Genomic DNA, 25,230 nt, shown 5'->3' on the forward strand with positions numbered 1-25,230 from the left:
AACAGCTTCAGATCAATCTAGACCAGGGGTTGGGAACTTTTTTCTGCCGAGGGCCATTTTGATATATATAACATTATTTGGGGGCCTCATGCAGGCCATGCCCCTCAGCGACACATCACACAGGGGCGGGGCCACAACCGCCGGTGATTACAGCAATGCCCGGAGCATCCTGAGGATGCTCCGGGGAGCTGCAAGGGCAGCGGTGTGACCGTCTGAAGCTTCCTAAGGACACTCCACGCTGCACTACTACATAGATTCTGGCTGCAGGGTGCCATTCTAAATGAGGCTATAGACTGCAATAAAAATTAAATCACTCAGTTTCAAATGTATGAATCGGCAGCATCTGTTGTCTGAGTGGAGGTAACTGTCAATTACTTGCAAAGAAATATGCATCCAAATAGCAGAAGTCTACAAGTGACTGGCAGTATCAGCTCAGATCACATATGCTGTACTGTATAATTAAAAATATACATAATTAATAGGACAGAAATTATTTTGTTGCCCAAATCATCAAGCCCCATCACTAAACATTTTGGATTAGAGCACAGGTTCTCAAACTCGGTCCTCAGGACCCCAGTGCATATTTTCCAGGTCTCCTCACAGATCGCAAGTGAAATAATTAGCTCCACCTGTGGATTTTTAAAAATGTGTAAGTGAGTAATGACTACACCTGTGCACCTGCCAGGAGACCTGGAAAATGTGAACTGTGTGGGGTCCGAGGCCCGAGTTTGAGAACAACTGGATTAGTCCATTATAACAGGGAGATTACTAGTGTAGCATGAAGCTGGACAGTCAGTGTTAGAGCTTATATGGGGGAGAACAGCATGTGCCCACTTCCACAGGATATAAATTCCATGCTATTCACACCAAAATGGACCAGAAACCCTAAGGGGTCTATTTACTAAGACTCTGCATTAATGCGAAGCAGGAGCTGGCTAGCGCAGCAGTTACTAAAAATACTAAAAAGACCAGCCGAAGAGGGTGAACATTAAGTCACCTCCTCGCCGGTAACAGCTGAGACTCCCTTCCCCTACAGCCCTGTGTTACTCACCATCTCCGGGCTCCGGCCGGTAGCAGCAGCTGCAGCAGTGACTTTTTTTTTTTTCAACAAACTTTATTTAAAAATGGCCAACCTGACACAGCTCAAGTCCTGCTTCTCCAGTAAGAAGAAGCAGATACCGGCAGCTACAGGAGGTGGTATCAGCGCTGGAGAAGACACCAGACGGTAAGTGACATCTCCTCTTAGTAATACCTGGGACACTTAGCACTCCCATAGGTGTTTATGGCAGCGCTAAGTGCCCCAGGTGCAGTGTGATATTGTAGCCTGCACTTAGCGCTGGCAGGCTACAGGCAGAGAAAATCCCTTTAGTACATACTGAGAAGCGGTATTACAGGGATTTTCTCTGTCTTTAGCGGTTTTCCCCCTTTTCTCCCCTTAGTAACTAGACCCCTAAGACCCCTCACTTTTATAACAAAGAGAAAAAAAGATAAACATAAGTCCCTGACACGGTCGGGTCTGCAGCAGCCGTAGGGTCAGTAGACCGCGCTGGCCCCTTTTAGGAATGAGATGGAAACTCCAATAGTACCACCATCCAACAGTTATGTGTAAAGGATTGATTTCATTGGTAGTTTAATATTGTTATATGTACCTTCATATTCTCCAGGTATACAGTAGGCATACTTACCAACAGAGCCTGATGTTGGAGAACGTGCATCTGTAAAACAATACCATTCAAGTAAATACACATAATTTGTGAGAAGAGTCAGAAGTCAAAAGAAATGTAAGTTACCAAAGGCAAAGGGCAGCACAGTTTGTGTAATGGTTAGCATTACTGCCTCACATCACTGAAGTCGAGGGTATCGCTATCGTTCAGTTGTTCACTATATCGGCCAATTTGAATGTAAAAACGATGAACGATAACAACCAATGATGCGCACACCCGCAGGTCATTGGTCTTTGTCATTCATCGCCCAAGCATGCAGGGCAACCTGGAGATATTGTCAGGCTGTTGCATGCCCGAGGTTGAGGGAGGGTGCCTGGGTGCCCGGCACTGAACGATATCGTGCATGATATCGTTCAATGTGTGTGCTCAATGTCGTTAACGAAATTGAGCACACCCCTGCCAGGGACACACTAGACAATATCACTCATGGAGCAAATAGTCTAGTGTGTATGCCCCTTAAGTGTGGACATTAGGATGGCAGATCAAAGAGGGAGTGAGTAGAATATTTCGAGTATGGGAAACCAGTGTAGGAATCTGCAGAGTGTTGCAGCTAATGTCTAGTGACGAGACAGCAATATCAGTCTTTCTACAGCATCTAGCATTTATTGGAGCGAGAACAGCGGGGTGCGGGAGGTTCCAGATAGGAAGCGTTTGCAGTAGCTGTGGTGGAATTTAATGAGAGGATGGATCAGAGATAAATAATAAATGTGTGATCTACAGCAATATGTTGAAGGTGGAGGTAACAGGACAGTGAGAGAGACTGGATGTGAGAAGATGGGGAGAGGGCATAGTCAAGAGTTACAATGAGGCTGCAAGTTTGGGAGACTAAGTCAACTGTGGGATTGCTGATGGTGAGGGAGATTATAGAGGAGTCGATGACATGTGTTTTCAGCTTTATTTAGCTTTGAGACATACATATGTATACAGCAAAAAGAGACACACAAGATAGTGGAGGAAAGCGAGATTATGGGAGGAGATGTAGAATATTGTCTCATCAGAGTAGAGATGATACTGGAGGAAAGATGAGTGAATAAGTTCAGCAGGAGAAGTATACAGCGAGAACAGCAGAGGGCTGAGAATATAACTTTTTGGGAACACAGACAGACAGTGGGAGTGTAATGGTGAATGTAGGAAAGAAATGAACCAAGAAAGAACTACATTATGTCAAAAAGACCAATCAAGTGAATTCTTGACACAGCCACTCTATGGTGTGGCAAAGCAAGTGCAGCCTGTATTGCCATGGACTTTGATTATGAAACCAGCAGGGTGGCTCAATGTCATGTGATTCAGTCTTATATCAACCTGGAAGAAAAGTCTGAATGGTCTTTAACCTAATCAGAATGTTTATTTGGGTATATAGAATAGCAACTGCATCCCTGACCACCTTTCTGACGATATGAAGAGGTTGTTGCAAGCTGTGCAGACAGCATTAGAATCCCAGAGGGATGTACTCAGGAAGACGGCAGTCGAAATGCCGACCGCCGGCTTCCCAACAGTGAAATCCCAACATGGGACTAAATACCGATGCCTATCATAAGACCCACGCCGAAATTCTGATGCTGGCATACCAAACGTAGGTAAGCCGGGCGTCGGGAGCTGATAGCCACAGGGAGGGAGGGAGGGTTAAGGACTCTCAGGGGGACATAGGGTTAGGCACCCCCCCCTGGGAGGGTTAGGCTAGAGGAAGGGGGGTTAGCGTCAGGCACCACCAGGTGGGAGGTTAGGTTTAGGCACCCCCCCAGGAGGGTTAGGTTTAGGGTGCGGGGGGAGGGGGTTAGGTTTAGGCACCCCTGGGGGGAGGTTAGGGTTAGGCACTAGGGGGGAGGTTAGGGATAGACCCCCTAAGGGAGGGTTAGGGGTCTTACTCACCTCAGTCAGGATCTTCATGTGCCGGCCTTCAGGCATTGGTATTTCATCTGCCGGGCTTTGGTCCGGCGGTAATTCATATCGATCCATCCCAGATTATATTTTATCACATACCACTGCATGCACACTGGTATTGCACTAATCTACATATGGCGCAATGATGCCACTGATCACGGGCTCTGGCCTTAACTTTAAAAGCCAATCACATAACTCGCTGCTTCAGGCTAGCCTCTCACTTTAACTTACTACCACCTGCACCTTCTGCATAGACTATAGTACACTGAAACTTGGACAGGAAAAAAGCAGCAACTGAGTAAAAGCAAATGACCCACATGGAGGCCAGTAAGAAGAGACTAAAGGGCCTATTTATTATGCACTGGCCTAATGGATGACACATAAAGCTCTGCCCTCTGTTATGTACTGCTCCAAGAACCTCTCTTGTGGTTGATGATGGGATTAGTACAAAATGAGGAATGGTGTTGGGATTGGTGCAAGGGAGCAGCGACTTAGACTAAATAGAGGAGCTCCAGAGGGAGTCCTCCACTCACTATACACAGAGGCAGGATTAGTTAGGAAGATGATCAGTTAAAAATAACAACCTCTATAATGGCATATTAGTAGTATTAATATTAATAGCATATTAGTATGAAAATAAATATTAATTACATTTTCCTACTAATAGGTATATTAGTGGGCGCTACTTCTGGTGGGCATACTAATAATAGATTTTATGACTTGCATGTTACTATTGAAGAAGAATGAATGGCAAGGAGAACAGTAGATACATAGAACTACTGTACTAACAGGCATATTATTGTACCTTTCTAATAGTGGATCCATGCATTTCATGTTACTACTAATGGGCATATTACTGGCGTAGTATTGATGTATTACTAATAGGCATATAAATGGGTATTACTATATATGGGTATAGTATAATAATGGCATATAACTATTGATGGGCATATTAGTAACATTTTATTATTAATTATACTGCATATAACTGAATTATCGGTGCTGCCCATTAGCACTCTATTGTCTTATAGTAAAATCATTAGCATTTGTGTTTCTGAATGTTTTATGTATAATTTTCACAATTTGAAAACTTACCTCCACGAGTCACTGGACCAAGGCTCAACTGATAGGTTTGTTCAGTTACTGTATTTTGTGACTTAAATCCAGAACATGACTGCAATAAATGGAATAATATCAGTTTTACAGTATCTCCAGAACATGGCTGCAATAAATGGAATATTATCAGTATTGTCTCTAGAACATGACTGCCGTAAATTAAAGAATATCAGTATTATCTCCAGTACAAGGCTGCAATAGGTAGAATAATATCAGTATTATCTTCAGAACATGGCTGCAATAGGTGGAATAATATGAGATATAGTAAGAACTTACCCTTGTTATCTCTATTTCTACGAAGTCCATAGGGTTCCACAGGATACCTTGTGGTATAGGCGATGGCGGCAGACATCCAGGCACAACAGAGTTAAAGATCTTCCATCATCCCAGGATGCACTGGGGTCCCTCTCCTTTACCCCGCCCCCAAGCCTCAGGCACTCAGTTTCGTCACAAGCCATAGGCCGGAGGAGGATAAAAATAGAGAGAAGTAAGTCTGGAACACACAAGAAATCACATTCTCACCAGAGGGAGACAGAAAAAACGGTGACCAGAGCAAAGTCCATCTGCAGTACAGGTGTGACAGGGCGGGAGTCCTGTGGAACCCTATGGACTTCGTAGAAATAGAGATAACAAGGGTAAGTTCTTACCATATTCATATTTTCTACTTCAGGTTCCATAGGGTATCCACAGGATACCTTGGGGATGTCCCAAAGCAGTATCCTTTAAGGGTGGGGACGCTCCTGTGCTGAGAGGAGAATCCGCCGCCTGAAGGAAGCATCCTGAGGGGCGTAGGTATCAAAAGCATAATACCGTACGAATGTATGGACAGATGACCACGTGGCTGCCTTGCAAAGCTGAACCACGAAGGACCCACAGACCTAGTGTTTAGTGCAGGCCAACCTCTCTTATGGAAGCCATAAAGAACAAACAAAAAGTCTGACTTCCTAAAAGCAGAAGTGTGGTCCACATAAATCTTTAAGGCCTGCACCACATCGAAGGTGGCCTCACCAACCGAAAGGTCCGGTGAATTAAATGATGGAACAATAATTTCCTCGTTCATATGGAAACTGGATACCACTTTCAGAAGAAACCCAGGACAAGTGCGCAGCACGGCCCTGTTTCTATGAAAAATTAGAAATGGAGGCCTCCATGAGAGAGCCCCCAATTCCGAAACCCTTCCGGCCGAAGCAATAGCCAGAAGGAATACAGTCTCAATGGTTAGCCATTTCAAATTCACTGAGCCCATTGGTTCAAATGGCGGCCCTTGAAGAGCCTTCAAGACCACAGCCAGATCCCATGGTGCCACAGGTGGGACAAAAGGAGGCTGAATATGAAGCACCCCTTGCATAAAGGTGCGGACATCAGGAAGCATAGCAATCGTACGATGAAACCACACTGAAAGTGCAGACACCTACGCCTTCAGAGAAGCAAGGCGAATACCCTGATCTAAGCCCGCCTCTAGAAAGGCCAGAACCCTGGACAATCTGAACACCAGAGGAGCATAACCTCTAAAATGACACCACTGGAAGAAAGCCCGCCATACTCTATCGTAGATGCTGGCAGATGAAGGTTTCCGAGCTCTCAGCATGGTGTTGACCACCGAGCTGGAAAAACCCCTGGACCTCAATAGGGCAGTCTCAATAGCCACGCCGTCAAAGACAGCCGACTTAGGTCCGGATGAAGGCAAGGGCCCTGAGATAGCAGGTCCTGATGTTGAGGCAAAAACAGCGGGGTGTCCACTGAGAGACTCTGAAGATCCGTGTACCAGTGCCGCCTGGGCCACGCTGGAGCAATCAGCAGGAGCGTGCCGCCTTCTTGCTTGAATTTGCATATCACTCGAGGAAGAAGGGAAAACGGAGGGAAGAGGTACGCATACTGGAAGGTCCACCTGACCGCCAGAGCGTCCACTAGACAAGCCTTTGCGTCTCTTGTTCTTGACCCGAACATTGGCAGTTTGTTGTTGTGTCGTGAGGCCATGAGACCTATCTCTGGAAGGCCCCACCTGTTCACCAGTAACTGAAACACCTCCTGGTGAAGAGACCACTCTCCTGATGCACGTCTTGATGGCTGAGAAAGTCTGTTTCCCAGTTGAGGACTCCTGGTATGAACACTGCTGATATTGCAGTAAGATGCTTTTCCGGCCAAACTAGAATGCGGGACACCTCTGTCAGAGCCGCCTGGCTGCGGGTCCCTTCCCGGCGGTTTATGTAAGCCACCGTGGTGGCGATGTCTGACTGTACCTGCACGGGCCTTCCCTGCAAGACCTGTCTTGCTTGCTGGAGAGCCTTGAACACTGCCTGCAGTTCCAATATGTTTATCGGAAGCGCAGTCTCTAGTGGAGTCTACCTGCCCTTGAACAAGTGTGGACCCATCACCGCTCCCCAGCCTCTGAGACTGGCGACCGTCATCAGAAGGACCCAGTATGCAATCCAAAAGGGGCGCCCCTTGTTCAGGTGAGCCGTTTATAGCCACCGGGCCAGAGACATTCTCACCTCTGGGGTAAGCACCCTAGTCTGTGTTTTTATCCGTTGGGGCAACCCATTCCATCTGGAGAGGATCAGCTTCTGCAGAGGTCTCGAGTGAAAGTGGTCCAACTGCACCAATGTCGAACATGGATACCATGGACCCCAGTAACCTCAGTGCCGAGTGAATAGAAACCCGGCGACTCTGCAGGCAAAGATGAACCTTTGCCTGTAACGCAGAGATCCTTTCTCCCGTCACAAAGATCCTCTAATGTTGGGAATCCAACAGAGCTCCTAGATGGAGCATCCTCTGTGATGGTACCAGGGAGGATTTTTTCCAATTTATCAGCCAGCCGTGAGTCTGCAATACAGAGACTGTTAGTTGCAGATGGTGCTGAAGTTTCTCTGGAGACTCCGCAAACAACAAGAGACCGTCCAGATAAGGTAACAGGCGAACTCCCTGCATCCGCAGGTGGGCTGCCATGACGGCCATAACCTTGGCGAACACCCGGGGTGCTGTAGCCAGACCAAAAGGCAGAGCCTGAAACTAGAAGTTGTCCTCGACCACTGCAAACCTGAGGAATCGCTGGTGCGCTGAGACAATAGGGATATGCAGGTAAGCATCCTGAATATCCAGTGACACCATGAAATTCCCAGGTTCCATCACTAAAATGATGGAGCGCAGGGTCTCCATCCTGACCCGAGGTACCCTCAAAAATTTGTTGAGAGATTTGAGGTTGAGTATTGGCCAGTAAGACCCATTGGGTTTCTGTACCAGAAAAAGATTGGAGTAATACCCCAATCCCCTCTGAGACAAAGGAACTGGCACTATAACTCCATCCTGGAGCATTGAGTGCAATACCTTCTTGAATTCCCGGGCCCTGTCCTGATTGGACAGAAGACCCGTGGAGAAAAACCAGCTGGGAGGTCTCCTGCGGAAGGAGAGGGCATACCCCTGAGAGACCACTTGTCTGACCCACGTGTCTGAAGTGGTCAGACACCAGCTCCGGGCGAATTTCAGAATTCGGTCCCCCAAAGAGAGGCCCGTCCCGTTAGGCCGAAGGTTTGTCATCGGACTTGGGAGAACGACGTCTGGTACTCCAAGCCTGCTTCTTAGGCTTTGCAGGTTTCTTAGCAGCAGTCCTTCTTGGGAAGGACCATACCCTGGACTTATTCTGTGTTCTGTAGGGCCGAAAGGATGAAGAACCCGACCATGATGGGACTGTAGCTGATGGCAAGCAGACAGACTTAGCTGCTGCTAGAGTGGCCACAATTTTATCCAGGTCAGGGCCAAATCGGACTTCTCCATTGAAGGGTAAACCCTCCAAACCCTTTTAGGAATCAGCATCCGCCTTCCAAGACCGCAGCCACAGGATACGACGAGCCTGCTGAGGAGATCTTAGATGGAAGCAAGCCCATATCTAACACTGCCTCATTAATGTAGGTAGCTGTCCCTTAAATTACCCACCAACTTCACCTGCTCAGGTGACAAGTCTGGGTCCAGGGGTGCCTCCAGGGTATCAGCCCACTGTTCCATGGCTCTAGCCACCCAGCACACGGCCATAGCCGGTCTGGACACACCTCCTGCAAGGGAATACATAGATTTTAGACATATTTCACCTTGCGATCTGTGGACATGGAGGGTATCTTACTAGACGTGTGACGTGGGAATCCACTCGTGGCGGGGTCTCCCATTTTGAAAAATAAATTTTCTGCAAAAAAGGGTATGCCACCGCCATACATCTAGGGGGCTGGTAACGTTTACCCAGCGTTTTCCACGCCTCCTCTAAATGATCCACTAGCTGACCAGATAGGGGAAACATCGTAACATCACCTTTAATATCCCTGAAAAAGGCATATTTTGATTCGGCTACAGGAGGTACGTCATCCGAAAATAATCAAGGCCGTGCACACCGCACGTATGAGGCCTGGTATATAGACCTTAGACTCCGTCTCTTTATTACAGGAAGTGTCTGGGTCCGACAGGTCTAACATCTCACCATCACTTGTCGTCACATCATCCTGATCACCCTGATCATGCTGAGGTTGAAGCTGATGCTTCTGTGGCCGCAATGATGACTCCCCTTGTAAAACATCCGACAGATGTTGCACAGAGGTAGACAATGAGCTAACCCACGCAGGTTCATGGATGACCTGAGGGGGTGATATCGGGAAACTCTGAGGTACTACCAACTGTCTGGGGAACCCCTGAATAGGGAACGACACCATAGACTGCTGTGAGACTCCCATCTGGGGAAACGCAGGGGGTGTCGCCAGCTGGCCCACCAGAGTTGTAAGTGCCTAGCAAAACAAGCCCACGGTAGCTCCTGCACAGGTGCAGTGACAGAAATTGGCCGTGCCTGTCGAAGACACGCCGTACATAACCCATCAGAGTTACCATCGCCCTCTGCCAGTGGTACGAAGCATATAGTACACTTAGGCTGAGTGGAGAACTCAAGCTCACTGTCAGACATCCTGTGTGACCCGGTGCTGTATGTGACAACCGCACTCACAATAAACTGTATAGTGAGGTAATAACCCCCTTGCAACACCGCACCGCAAGGGCTTTAGCAGAGAAGAAAGGGATAGTTAAAAAAAATGACTGACAGTTATGAAAGTGAAAGTAACAGGCAGCAGCTAGCATTAAGTCACATACAATGCAGAATACAAAAACCCTGCACTATCTGCGCTTTATCAACTACACAGACCTGAGTCTGGTAGGAAACAGTGCTGCATACACTGACCTTGCACCGGAGGAGAGGTATGCAGGGGGTCCCAGACAACGATGCCGCCGTTATCAGCGTCCAGCAGCGCTTACCAAGTTGTTCATATAATGGCCACCGCGGAGCAGAAATGAGGCTGGTCCGGGGGAGGAGCGCATGCAGATGCCTAACCACAGTGGAGAGGCCATGTGCAGCGGGGGAGGCACCGGCTGCCAAGCAGGGAAAGCGCGCTCCCCTGGCATGCATTTAACCCCTGGGATGCTGGAAATTACTGTTTCTGTCCAGCCCGCTGTTCCAGGGGGTAGTGGAAGCGCAGGGATCAGTAGCCTGGTCCACACTGCAGCCAGTCCCCAGGGAGCCCCCTGCCTGGGGACTAAGGACTGTGTTATTCGGCGAAGACCCCCCGTGGGACCTCGCCACTTACCTGCAATCCCCTTGAGTCCGGCCACAGTCCGGGCAACCGGGGTCACCGCTAGCTGTGACCCCAGTTACCCACCAGGATCCCTGGATCAGTACCGGTGTTCTGGTACCAGCGGGGTGTAGGAGCGATGACATGGATGTCAGAATTCACTGTCCATGTTGCTCACTCGTTAGGTGTGCAGCCACAGCTGCATTGAAAAACTTCAGGGGCCTTAGAGACCCCCACTCTGTACAGTGCATCCGACTTCGGCCAGGCACTGACGAAAACTGAGTGCCCGAGGCTCGGGGGTGGGGTATAGGAGAGGGACCCCAGTGCATCCTGGGAGGATGGAAGATTTTTAACTCTGTGGTGCCTGGATGTCTGCCGCCATCGCCTATACCCCAAGGTATCCTCTGGATACCCTATGGAACCTGTAGTAGAAAATATCAGTATTATCTCCAGAACATGACTGCTATACAGTAGGTAGAATAATATCAGTATTATCTCCAGACCATGACTGCTATAGGAGGAATAACATATCTGTATCATCTCCAGATCATGACTGCTATAGGAGGAATAATATCAGTATCGTCTCCAGAACATGACTGCAATAGGTGGAGTAATATCAGTATCGTCTCCAGAACATGACTGCAATAGGTGGAATAATATCAGTATTATCTCCAAAACGTGACTGCAATAGGTGGAATTATATCAGTATTATCTCCAGAACATGACTGCTATACAGTAGGTAGAATAATATCAGTATTATCTCCAGAACATGACTGCTATAGGAGGAATAATATCAGTATCATCTCCAGAACATGACTGCAATAGGTGGAATAATATCAGTATTATCTCCAAAACGTGACTGCAATAGGTGGAATAATATATCAGTATTATCTCCAAAACGTGACTGCAATAGGTGGAATAATATCAGTATTATCTCCAGAACATGACTGCTATACAGTAGGTAGAATAATATCAGTATTATCTCCAGAACATGACTGCTATAGGAGGAATAATATCAGTATCATCTCCAGAACATGACTGCTATAGGAGGAATAATATCAGTATAGTCTCCAGTATAGGTGGAATAATATCAGTATTATCTCCAAAACGTGACTGCAATAGGTGGAATAATATATCAGTATTATCTCCAAAACGTGACTGCAATAGGTGGAATAATATCAGTATTATCAGCAGAACGTGACTGCAATAGGTTGAATAATATCAGTATTATCTCCAAAACGTGACTACAATAGGTGGAATAATATCAGTATTATCTCCAGAACATGACTGCTATAGGAGGAATAATATCAGTATCATCTCCAGAACATGACTGCTATAGGAGGAATAATATCAGTATCATCTCCAGAACATGACTGCTATAGGAGGAATAATATCAGTATCATCTCCAGAACATGACTGCTATAGGAGGAATAATATCAGTATAGTCTCCAGAACATGACTGCTATAGGAGGAATAATATCAGTATCATCTCCAGAACATGACTGCTATAGGAGGAATAATAATATCAGTATAGTCTCCAGAACATGACTGCAATAGGTAGAATAATATCAGTATTATCTCCAGAACGTGACTGCAATAGGTGGAATAATATCAGTATTATCTCCAAAACGTGACTGCAATAGGTGGAATAATATATCAGTATTATCTCCAAAACGTGACTGCAATAGGTGGAATAATATCAGTATTATCTCCAGAACATGACTGCTATACAGTAGGTAGAATAATATCAGTATTATCTCCAGAACATGACTGCTATAGGAGGAATAATATCAGTATCATCTCCAGAACATGACTGCTATAGGAGGAATAATATCAGTATAGTCTCCAGAACATGACTGCAATAGGTGGAATAATATCAGTATTATCTGCAGAACGTGACTGCAATAGGTGGAATATCAGTATTATCTCCAAAACGTGACTACAATAGGTGGAATAATATCAGTATTATCTCCAGAACATGACTGCTATAGGAGGAATAATATCAGTATCATCTCCAGAACATGACTGCTATAGGCGGAATAATATCAGTATCATCTCCAGAACATGACTGCTATAGGAGGAATAATATCAGTATCATCTCCAGAACATGACTGCTATAGGAGGAATAATATCAGTATAGTCTCCAGAACATGACTGCTATAGGAGGAATAATATCAGTATCATCTCCAGAACATGACTGCTATAGGAGGAATAATAATATCAGTATAGTCTCCAGAACATGACTGCAATAGGTAGAATAATATCAGTATTATCTCCAGAACGTGACTGCAATAGGTGGAATAATATCAGTATTATCTCCAAATCGTGACTGCAATAGGTGGAATAATATCAGTATTATCTCCAGAACATGACTGCTATACAGTAGGTAGAATAATATCAGTATTATCTCCAGAACATGACTGCTATAGGAGGAATAATATCAGTATAGTCTCCAGAACATGACTGCAATAGGTGGAATAATATCAGTATTATCTCCAGAACGTGACTGCAATAGGTGGAATTAATATCAGTATTATCTCCAGAACATGGCTGCAATAGGTGGAATTAATATCAGTATTATCTCCAGAACATGGCTGGAATAGGTGGAATAATACCAGTGTTATCTCCAGAACGTGACTGCAATAGGTAGAATAATATCAGTATTATCTCCAGAACATGACTTCAATAAATGGTATAATATCAGTACAGGTTGAGTCTCCCATATCCAAATATTCTGAAATACGGAATATTCCGAAATACAGAATTTTTATAGCATTACTAAGATAGTGAAAACTTTGCTTTTTGATGGTTTAATGTACATAAACCTCGTTTAAAGCACATATTGTTAAACATATTGTATACAATTACCTTCAGGCTTTGTGTATATGAAATATAAATGAATTTCATGTATGTTCACAAACTTTGTTTGAGCCACAAAATTATTGAAACTATTGTATAAAATTATCTGCAATATAACATAAATGCATTCTGTGCTTAGATTTGTGTCCCAATCCCAAGATATTTCATTATATTATGCAAATATTCCGATATCCAAAATACCCCTGGTCCTAAGCATTTTGGATATGGGAGACTCAACCTGTATTATCTGCAAAACATGACTGCAATATGTGGAATAATCAGTATTATCTCCAAAAAACATGACTGCAAAAGGTGGAATAATCAGTATTATCTAGTGCACTGCTACATACAGTATATAGAATATATGCAAGTGCACTAAGTTGTGTCTATATCGGCTAGATTTAATAGCACTGTATAACAGGAATTTTTTTTTACCCTTCAAATTTAACTTGGAGCTCCCATGTCCTTCATATCCTAATTACTTATCAATATAATTGTTCATTTCTGAAGATGCTGCCCGTGGGATCTTTCCCAATGTATGTGCAGTTTAAGATCCATTTAATTTTGTCAAATTATTTTCTTCATTTTGAAGTCAAGTATTGATCACAAAAAATAATTAAATATAAGTTTTTAATCTGCAATATAGTCAAACTCTACTGATAAAAGTGGAAATGTGTAATTCATACATACTTACAGGTACGCATGATCCAGCAGTAGTGTCACACAGACTTACAGCGCAGTGCAGGTAGACATTGTTATAATTGCTGACAAACTTAAACACTTGCACAGATAAACGACCTTTACTTGAGATACCATTTTCTAACACACTGATGGTCGAATCTTGTTTGTTAGGGCAGCTATGAAGTGAAACAAATATCCAAAATGAAAGGCAATAATGTAATTATGCTCTATTATACTAAGGTATCACATGTACATGATTAAAAGCCAAGGTATTCAGCCTTAAGTGGAATGTGGGGTTGATGCTCCAATCAGACATCTTAGAATGTGCCTAATCAGAACTAACATCTGTTAACTCTGCTTATTCCTTTATCAGAGATCTATAGACAAACATAAATCTGTTCAATGTCAGCGTTTATTTAACCACTTAACTGGCTTACAAAAAGCGCTCAGAAATTGTCAGGTTTTTTCATTATTGAATTAGGTCAAAATATTTAAAATGTATCCAACAAATAATAATTTTTTTTAAACACATAACATTAATATAGATTCTTTAAAACATCAACACCCAATATATCAGAACATCAATAACTGGAATATCACTACTTTACATTTCCCCAGCGGCTGCACCTGTCTGCAGCCGCTGGATATACACAGGGGGGCAGAGGGCTGCTTGATCTACATTTCCCGGCAGGTGCCCCTCTCAGCAGCTGCCGAGTGGGTGATACAAGGATACAGAGGGGATAGGAGGCCCCTCTAAGATTGGCAGCTACTGGAAGATTATCTTCCAGCAGCCCCCCCAGTGGGCGTTTCTGGGAAGGCCCAGTCTGGCATGGTCGCATCTGATACGACCATGCTAGGCAAGTGGCTAAATTCTAGTATGAAGCCATCATTCTGCAAAAGAGGGGGAAACTGAAATAGTACAAGTCTGAAAGAGCCTCAAAAATGGCTGACTCTTCAAATAGAGACAGAGCAGCCAATCAGATTTTAGTTTTCGTTTGGCTGACTTCCAGAAATTCCTGATAAGTGAAATCTGATCAATCACTATACAGTATAGCACATCACAACTCTTAGCAACATATTATTGATTTTTCACATCCCTAGCACACTAGAATCAGCCCAGCCTGATCTCACCCTCAGTTAACCATAAAATGTGTACTTTGATAAACACATCAGCACAGTTGTTCCATTTCTTCAGTATTATTAGTATAAGTATATCTGACTAGCAACCCAGTACCAGTAAGCACAGTTAGTTTTAAAGGAAAAGGGGTTGGAAAGACTGGGGCACAGCTAGGGGGGCTGCCAGGGCATGTGCCCAAAGTGATGGAGGAAGGGGAGCCACAGCCTTGATCCCGGGTAGAGTAGGATCCTGTATTTTAAAACTATGGCGGGAGCTACAGGTGGAATAGATGGTGAGTGCTTAATGCACACTCCCTCTGGTGACAGGTGGTCCTGGAACAGAGGCTGCTCTGTTACTAGAAGAGAACACAGTGAGTTTGGCCGGTGCGAAGATGAGTGGCTTGTGGATTGGTGTTCACCACACAACCAGGCTGCCTGGAAATTTGGTACAATGGGCTGGGGCAGCTAGTGCTCCTCTTTGTTGCCTGGCCCATTTCTTAATGATATGCAGGACGAATACGGAGAGTAGGCCTGCAGATGGGGCGATGTTGTGGGGTTACACAGACAGTGAGGAATGGATGATGGATATGGTTCTGTAAGAACATGCACAGGATGGATGTGCTGTAGACCAGTTGTCTATGCAATGATTAATGGTTTGTCTGGTCTGAAGTAATAAGGTGCTGGGGTTCCCTGGTGCCCTGTCTGGGGTAATGAAGTGCTAGGATGCCCTTCCTGGAGTATTTAGATATGAGGTGCATGATGTGATGGTGTGCCTGCTCTGGGGTAATGATACGGTGGTGTTACTGGTCTGGGGAAATTATGAAGTGGGGTGTCTGGTCTGGAGTGACAATGCAGTGGGGTGCCTAGTGTGGAGTTACGATATCGTGGGGTGCCCATTGTGGAGTAAATGATGCAGAGTTATGAGGGTTTTGGGGGGAGGGGTGGGTACCAAGCTGTGTCTTTCCTCAGGTGATTGAAAGCCTAGCATCACTCCTGTATAAAGATGAAATGCTTTGAGTTTCTAAATGCCCATGTTATTTGAGTCCTTAAAATGGTGCTTCGCAAAGCCTTGGATAGATGGAGGGAAGATTTGTGTCCTTTGAGCGCTAGGCCCTCCATCTCCCGTTTGATCTGAGATGGGTTTGGTAGATGCCTGGTGCCAGCGCCACCTTACTGTCTGCTGTTACTCCTGTTTTTCCTCATCCAATCAAACTTTTTGTTACTACAGTTCTTCTTCATCCTATCAAACTAATGCAGGCTTATGGCATACCCTTATACAGTTTATTTTGGCAAATTATTTGCTTTCCCACTGTCCTCCTCTTCTCATTCAGGTGTGTACAGTTTGGTTATCAGTGACCAAGTTAATAGAGGAGTCTGGGATTGATCCTTGCTCTCTGCCCTGGGATAATGCTGATTTCCCTGAACCATCTCCCATAGAGGGTCGGTCCCTCTGGCAGTCCCGAGGGGTAAATTCTGTGGGGCAGAATGGGGTTCTTCACTTCTTCACTCAGCTTAGTCTGGACTTTGACATCCCGCCCCATCTGTTTTGTTTTTTTTAGATATATGCAGCATTGCCAAGCTATCTGTGCAATGATAGCCCTGCTATTTCTGAATACCCTGTATGCTTTTTGCTTTGGACCCTTTCAAGCCGGTAGTCTATTTCTATGACTTACCCCACTCTATTATTTATCATGTCTAGGCACTGATGGGCTATCCCCCTTAGATTGCGTTGGGAGGTGGAATTGGGCTCCTTGCCTGATGAGGATTGGAGTGTCTTAATGGGATCCCCTTGTGCTGCTACAGCATTTGCCAGATTTTAACAAATCAAGCTATATCTCCTTCGTAGGGTTTAATGGACCCCGGTTCGATCGACTTTGTGCATTTGGAAGCTTGTCTACTGACACCGGTCCTAAATGTGGAGCGTCAGGGCTGACTTTTGGCACTGGTGTGCGTAGGATGATGATTAGGATGGCATTACTTAACCCTCTTCTCTGTGTTTTTGGACCGAGTCTGGCTGACTCCCTTAATTCCTACTTGCAGTGGTATGTTAAATATTTTTTTTGTATTAGCTCAGGTCTGTATTGCTCAGACCTGGATGGCTCTGTATGCTCCTACCTTTTCCCTCCTGGCTAGGTTTGGTCAATATTACTATTTCTCATAAGAGATTCGAAATGTACTGTAGTCGGCATTCTGGCACACACATTGCCAGCGGTCAGAATCCCGCAGCCGGTATCCCGACAGCAGTCAGAATTCCAGATCCAAAATCCCAATGGCTGCAATCCCAATGGGGAGGGTTAGAGGTTAGGCACTAGTGGGAGGATTAGGCTGTGGGAGGGTAGAATTAGGGTCAGGCTGCGGGGAGGGATGGTTAGGGTTAGACTGTGGGAGGGCAGTGTTTGGGTTTGGTTTAGGGGTAGGATTAGGGGAAGGTTAGAGAATACTTGCAATCTCTGCCATTTCCGTGAAATCGGAACCTATTACATAACACCCTTAGGGGTATATTTACTAAAGTGCAGGTTTATAGGTGTGGAGTTGTTGCCCAATCAGATTCTACTTATCATTAATCTAGCACCCTTTAAAAGATAATAGCTAGAATCTGATTGGTTACTATGGGCAACAACTCCATTTCTAAAAACCCACACTTTAGTAAATATACCCCTTCGTCTTTTGTTAACCAACAGGGATTTTGTTTCTTTGGACTTTTATAATGCTATGTCACAAACTTTTTTCTTGCATTTTGTTTGTTTGGCTAATTATATGTAATAAAGTAATGACCTATTCTATACATCATCCCAAGAGAACCCACCAATAGCATGAACACACATCAATGGAATCTACAATCAACCAAACAACATTATATACTGTGGTCTTTTATAGATCTAACAGTTGTATTGTAAGTTTGGTGCGCAAAATATGTTGTGTTACAGAACAGAATCTCCAACTATAATTGTATGAAATTAATGAATGTTGCCCTTTATCCATCCATTTAATTTACAAGCATCTATTCAAATACCTGTCGATGATGAGGTAATATTTCACTGAATCATTGGGGCTTGCTGATGGCGTTGCGTAGCAGCTTTTCATAACCATTACATAGCGAGAACTGTCTCCTCCTTTAACAAAAGCACCAATGTACAGAATAGACTTAGATGACAGCACCACTTCCGATCCTTCATATGGGGTCACATAGCTGCTGTCGGTATAGAGAGCCATCATAGCTGTGAATTGTCCAGTTCCTTCAACACTGATATTCGTGGAACTATAAAATCATACAAGATTATAATGAATACATATTTATTTTTACCATATATACAGTATAATAATTTTTGCAAAACAATTTTAGGAATATTCTGAATGCCAATATCACCAAATAACTATTGGTCATGATATATTGTTTTGTAGAAGGTAGTCTTTGAAATTGCCCATTACAATATTTCTCGACATGGTACATGGACATTTTATGTCTCCATCATCTACAGACTTAGGGGACTACTCATAATTGTTAGCAGAGTGACCCAGTAAAATGCAGTTTTTTATTTTTTCAGAATATTGCAGTGTATCCAATAACAGCCCGTAGAAGAAAAGAGTGAAAGGTAAATCACTTTACTGCCTGTTTTGGACCCAGATTACCTAGTGCACAATCACAGCCATCAGGCCATGCATGGGCAAGTATAGGCGGAATTGGTATTCAGCGGCAGCCCGACATCAGCAGAGTTCCGAGCAGCGGAAGCCCGACAGCGCTGGAAATCCCGATCGTCCCTAATGTAAGTATCTACTAACCTAACCCCCCTAACCCTCCTTAGGGGGCCTAACCCTAACTTCCCCCCCAAGTGCCTAACCCTAACCACCCCCTTCCCCGCTGCCTAAATCTAAGTCCCCCAGGGGGGTGGCTAACCCTAAGTCCCCCCGGGGGTGCCTAACCCTAACCCTCCCTCCCCCTAGCCTAACCCTAACCCTCCCGGGGGGGTGCCTAACACTAAGTCCCCCCCAGGAGCCCTAAACCTAACCCTCTGGCAACCCTCAATATAATTCCTCTGACACTACTCGGTCCTGGGTCAGCCACTGCAGCGTCGCAGATATGATGTAATTATGTTGCGACGCTTACAGTGCCGGTCAATGGAGATTAAGTTGGGCTGTGTGCCTATGACTCCAGACTGCTAGGCTCTTCAAGCATCCTCCAAAGTAAGGTAATGACCCGTACACGGGGACCACTATATAGCATGGCATGGCGGTAGCAGGGGAAGGGGAGCAGATGTGATGTGAGCAGGATTAAAAACACATAGGGGTCACTTTTATTGGTGGGGGCCCCCACAAGTTAGTTACCCTGTGGCCTCCACAAATCTTAATCCGGTTCTGTGCATTAGCCACCTGGTGCCAGCTCGAAAAGTAAGCTTTCCAGACCTTTACCAGTAAATTATCCCTTTTCATTTAAAAAGCTATGGGACTGCTTTTGTGATTGAAAATAGAGGGACTGTCACAGATATCTTTAATATCTGAGGTTGTACCCTGATGTTAAATGGCACCAATGCTAAATTATGTGACGATCCTTTCAAAATAGCCTGAAAATTGACTACAAATAATGCACTAATAATAGGGCCCTTAATGCCCTCATTACTTACAGATCTGTCATTCCTCTATTACTGTAGCTATGCAAAAAAAATTGAGTTTAGAAGATAGGGAATGTGACATACGAGATACCTAAATAGTGGATCCACGACTGTACTCAGACTGATCAGCATGTCGAGCGGGTATGCACAAGACATTCTTACAGTCAGCTCTTCACTTCTCTCAATTATCCCAGTATAGTCCAATGAAAAATCCAGAGTGTTTTCATATATTGCATGTGTTCCATTTGTCTTTATGGGAAATTAAAATATAACATTTTAGAACATTATATAAAAAAAACATGCAATTTAAATTTATACTCATTGCCACCAATCAGATTATACAGTAGCTACAAGTTTTCCAACATAGCAAAAAATATAAAAACTAACACCTGTCTGGTGACTATGGGTTAAGTCAGTGGTTTCCAAAGTGGGTGCTGTTGTACCCAGGGTCGCCATGGGGCACTTTCAGGGGTGCCACCGGCTAATGATCCAGGACCAAATTCAATTATTTTTGGTCAATGTGATAGGCAAAACCAGTGATAGTGCCTGCCAATCACAAATGTGTGGACAAACAAAAGCATAGCCATCCATAACTGGTCCACCACCACATAACTGTGCCTAAGGATGACAGGTAAGCACAATTTATTTAAATTTAATATTATGAATAATTTGAACTGTATTTGTAGTTTAAGGATCATGTGGAGTCTAGCTGATTGATTAGCATACCATTAAGGCTGATTATGACGCTACTTACTCTACTATCAGGGCTATAGTGAATTAAGTAGGGGCTTGTTTAACAATAAGTTGAAATCAGCGTAATAAAAAATAAATAGTTTTGCAGACACGTTTCTTTTCAAATATAAGCTACAGTATAGTCGCCAATGTTTAAAAAAAAACGTAGGGTAGATGAGCTGGTGCATTATTCATTTATTGAGGTAAAGTAAAACATGCTCTACTATCCCAGTCCGTTCTCTGACATTTGTACAGATACCCTTATAAGATTCTGTTCAGGTGGCAAAATTCAGAATGGAAGCTGAGACGTAATTGATTACTGCCTGTGCAGATGTTGGGGCCAGGGTCGTACCTAGGGTGGTGTGCACAGAGCGCAACAGCCCTGAGGGTGGAACACCGGCCATTCACCTCACAACCATAGAAAGTAGCCGCAGGCTCCCCCCTTCCAGTGACTCACTCAGTCTCTGCCTCCCGAGTCCCGGCCAGCAAATTCAGGACCTGCATCTATCCCGACCCAAGGCTGCAGTGGCGGGTTGGGTTGCCGAGCCGGTCCCGTCATCCCATCAATAGCCACCAGTCACCCCCTACGCCATACGGGCTGCTGCAATCGGAGCTTAGCTCCGATCGGACAGCGTCAGCCGATAGCTTCTGCGTATGACCAGAAGATTACAGAAAAAAAAAATGGCCGACGGGGAGCTTCAGCTCCTCCCATAAGCCTTTGCAGAGCCTGTAAGTCACCATTAATGGGTCCGCCTAATCGCTCCAGTCCAATCCATCTTAAAAGCAGCAGCATGGAGAAACAGGAGCATGACAGAGTAAGTAAAACAGAAACATGGAAATAGTGCTGCCTGTGCTACAAATATATGCCTGCCTTGCAGTGGAAAGAAAAGAAAATACATATATATATATATATATATATATATATATATGTATGTATAATCCTCACAACGTGTGTCACTCAAAGCTTAGGAAATACAACATGACACGGCTAGTATAATGAGTCAACGTTTCAATGCCTAAAAAGCTGCATTTTCATCAGGATCGTCTGGCATTGAAACATTGCCTCATTATACTACCTATGTCATGTTGTATTTCTTAAGCTTGGAGTGCAGCACGTTGTGAGGATCATGCATCAAATTTCGTGCCGGGGCATCCGGCTGAGTATACTATTTTGAGAACTGCCGGACATTTTGGTCATATATATATATATATATATATATATATATATATATAGACACACACACACATATTGCAGGTGAGCGGAACTCCATCAAAAAATTATAAAGATGTCCGGTGCCTTCCTAGGTATCCCACAGCGAGGGTCCAACACATGGATCCAATAGGCCTCACAGTGTAAAAGTTTACCTGAACGATCGCCCCTCCGCAAAGAGTCAGGTATATGGTCTATCAGAATAAACCATAGAGATGACAAACCATAGGATCTATAGGTTGGGAACTCTATCCCCCAAGGGCTTAAATGAAAATTTGGGACTTCATTGTTTTGTATAATCATTAATGTGATGCCTTAGGTATGGATTATTTAATTAAATCAATATTGCTGATTGTCTCTATATTGCTTTATATCAGGTCTGTTAGGTTTATTCTAGAATCTTATATCTTTTGCTGATATGACGATTCACTTTTTGCTGTTGATACTGTTTCCTTGACAGTGGTACTCCCGTACATGACGTAATTTTCAAGCGCCTGTCGGGATGTCCGGTGTCTGTGGTGCACGAGATGATGGTGACAGGTATAGAAGGGTCAGTTTTGTTATGTATGTTTTTATCCTGATGACGAGACGAATAAAGTCTCAAAATGTTGAAACCAGCTGTGTACTGGTAGTTATTAATCTGAGTGCCGCCTTCAGTCTATTTTTTATATATATATATATATATATATATATATATATAGCAAGTGGATGGGCGGCAATCTAGGATGTCACAAAGGACTTCACAAAACACGATCACAATGTGTCATATATATATATATATACACACACACACACATATATAGATCAGCATATAGAAGGGGAGTGACAATGTTTAAGCATATTGGAGGCCATACTTAGATGGATAGTCTGCATCTGCTGTAGCAGATGGTGCGACCACTGATAACGTCTAAAGATACACCAAGATGTATTGCAGCATCTGTAGATGCTAATAGTGGGTGTCTCTATTCAGATGCACAGCTGTACAACATGCAAGGGGTTTGTAGCGACATTAGCATAAGGTTGCACATGCGACTGCGGCAAAGGATGTACAGACAGGTGCTACAGCATCCCATGCAGAATCAGGCCCTATGAGAAAATACTATATAAAATGATTCCCTGAGTCTAACGTAAATCTTTAAGGTGCTGTTATATTCGTTATTTCTGCAAAGCAATATCAATATTATAAATGTGTTGGGCGTTCCTGGATGGTTACAGGGGGTTGGCTAACAGATGTAACATAGTATGGGCGTGTTGCAATCATATTGCTGAAAGTGGCTGCGTACAGAGACGCTGAATCACTCACATTGGCGGCCAGTATATATATATATATATATATATATATATATATATATATATAATAACATATATATATATATATACACACACACACACTTTTTGCAAAATATATTTAATAAGAATTCTATACATAGATTAACAGAATAACAATAATACATAAATAAATAAATCTCAAATAATATGGGCTGCTGTTCTCACCAAGCTAATTAAGCTCAGTTACAGGCACTATAAAAATCATTTTGATAGCGATATTAAGGATGGACTGGATATGACTTTCATAGTGCCCTTATTTTTGCGTGTGATTTTTCTTTATATAGGCAGTTTGTGTGTGTGTGTGCTCTTGCAATTCTATCTTTCTGGGGACTTGGGGTGGACAGCACACCAACACCGGTGGGACATCTAGCACAGTGGGGACCTAAAATGAAGTCCCCACGAGTCAAACCATTGGAGACAAAAGAGGAGGCATATACCTGTTGCCCCACATAGCAATTGGGCATGTCCCTGAAAATCACGTTTCCAAGAGTGTTATGGGTGTCGGTGTGTATGCCGTGCTGAGGGTGTGTGTTTAAGAGATCTCTGACAGAAAAAAAATAAAATAAAATTGGGGTGCAATGGCACCACTTGTCCACCTGGGGGGGCGCGTGTCCCCACCTTACGCTCTCCCCATTTTTTAAAATTCATTTCTGGCTATTAGAGGGAAAAAATAAATTGGGGTGCAATAGCGCCACTTGTCCACCGGGGGGGGCGCGTGTCCCCCCATGTTTTAATTTCATGGGTGGCTATTTAGAAAAAGAAAAAAAAAATTGGGGTGCAATGGCGCCACTTGTCCACCGGGGGGGGCGCGTGTCCCCCCATGTTTTAATTTCATGGGTGGCTATTTAGAAAAAGAAAAAAAAAATTGGGGTGCAATGGCGCCACTTGTCCACCGGGGGGGGCGCGTGTCCCCCCATGTTTTAATTTCATGGGTGGCTATTTAGAAAAAGAAAAAAAAAATTGGGGTGCAATGGCGCCACTTGTCCACCGGGGGGGGGAGCGTGTCCCCCCATGTTTTAATTTCATGGGTGGCTATTTAGAAAAAGAAAAAAAATTGGGGTGCAATGGCGCCACTTGTCCACCGGGGGGGGCGCGTGTCCCCCCATGTTTTAATTTCATGGGTGGCTATTTAGAAAAAAAAATTGGGGTGCAATGGCGCCACTTGTCCACCGGGGGGGGCGCGTGTCCCCCCATGTTTTAATTTCATGGGTGGCTATTTAGAAAAAAAAAATTTGGGGTGCAATGGCGCCACTTGTCCACCGGGGGGGGGCGCGTGTCCCCCCATGTTTTAATTTCATGGGTGGCTATTTAGAAAAAAAAAAAAATGGGGTGCAATGGCGCTACATGTCCACCGGGGGGGGTGGGTTTGGGGGGGCGCGTTTCCCGACCTTACACTCTCCCCATATTTTCATTTCATGGGGGGGTGTCTATTTTTTCCCCAAAAAAATATTTTTGGGGTGCAATGGCGCCACGTGTCCACCAGGGTGGGAGGGGGTGCCTGGGGTTTTTTTTCCCCCCCACCTTACAGTCTCCCCATGTTTTGACTTCATGGGCGGCCTCTGTTTTATTTTAATTTTTTTTCCCAAAAATTTTCTCGGGGTGCTGCTGCACCGGTGCCAGGCGTCCGCCGGGGGGCGCCACCGTGCCGGTCGGGCCCGTGCCCCCTCCCCAGCCACCCATTGGCCCCTCAGGCCTCGGGGCGGCAGTCTCGGGAGGCCGACTCCCCTCTGCGGAGGCCCCAATGAGGTCGGATCAGGGTGCCCGCGTCCGGCCGGCGCTTCCAAGGCCTCGGGGAAGAGGGGGGAAGTCGCCGCTGAAGGTGGCGCGCAGCGCCGATGGCGAGACCCACGGGGGAATTCCTCCCCCGGATTGTTAGGAGCGGGCAAGAGAGAAGGACGGGGCGGGGTCTTATCCCACCCGACGAGGCCCAGGCCGTGCTCCATGAGACCCATGGAGACTCTGCGAGCGAGGTGGCCCGGAGAGGGAACCAGGAGTGCAAGGGAGGTTCTGTGTCTGAGGTTGCCCGGGCAGGGCTCCAGGCGTAAAAGGGCAGAGAGGCCCCTCTGCTATCATGGAAGCCTGCGTGGGCTGAACAGGGCGAATCTTCTCCCTCCCTTTACCAGGAGCGTGAGGGAGTTGCCGTGACGGAGCTGGCCCGAGCAGGGAACCGGAGGGTGACCGGGGTGAGAGCCCCATCCACCAGTGCGGGAGCCCCGTGGGTCTTGCGTTGAGGCTTAATGAGGACGATCCTTCCCTGTGGTGCACTGCCACCTGGTGGCAGACAGGGGAACTGCAACCTCTGGAAGTCCCAATGAGGTCGGGAAAAAGGGCCCGATGCCGGGACCCGGTTCCAGGAGGTCGGGTAAAATCCGCCGGCGCCC

General features: G+C 45.0%; 1 protein-coding gene across 1 annotated transcript in view; it reads right to left on the bottom strand.

The window, feature by feature from the left end:
* LOC148519687 (uromodulin-like) overlaps positions 1-25,230 on the bottom strand; it is a 79,667-nt gene that overhangs the window by 23,520 nt on the left and 30,917 nt on the right. Inside the window, exons 10-13 of the mRNA XM_088476191.1 lie at positions 19,670-19,827; positions 17,985-18,230; positions 13,869-14,031; positions 4,701-4,779 (exon numbers count right to left, since the gene is read on the bottom strand). Coding sequence (XP_088332317.1) covers positions 4,701-4,779; positions 13,869-14,031; positions 17,985-18,230; positions 19,670-19,827 — 646 coding nt within the window. The remainder of the gene's footprint in view (positions 1-4,700; positions 4,780-13,868; positions 14,032-17,984; positions 18,231-19,669; positions 19,828-25,230) is intronic.

Source organism: Taudactylus pleione, unplaced genomic scaffold (genome assembly GCF_031769625.1).
Source record: "Taudactylus pleione unplaced genomic scaffold, aTauple2 ptg000184l, whole genome shotgun sequence".
In the NCBI taxonomy this organism is placed as follows: Eukaryota; Metazoa; Chordata; class Amphibia; order Anura; family Myobatrachidae; genus Taudactylus; species Taudactylus pleione.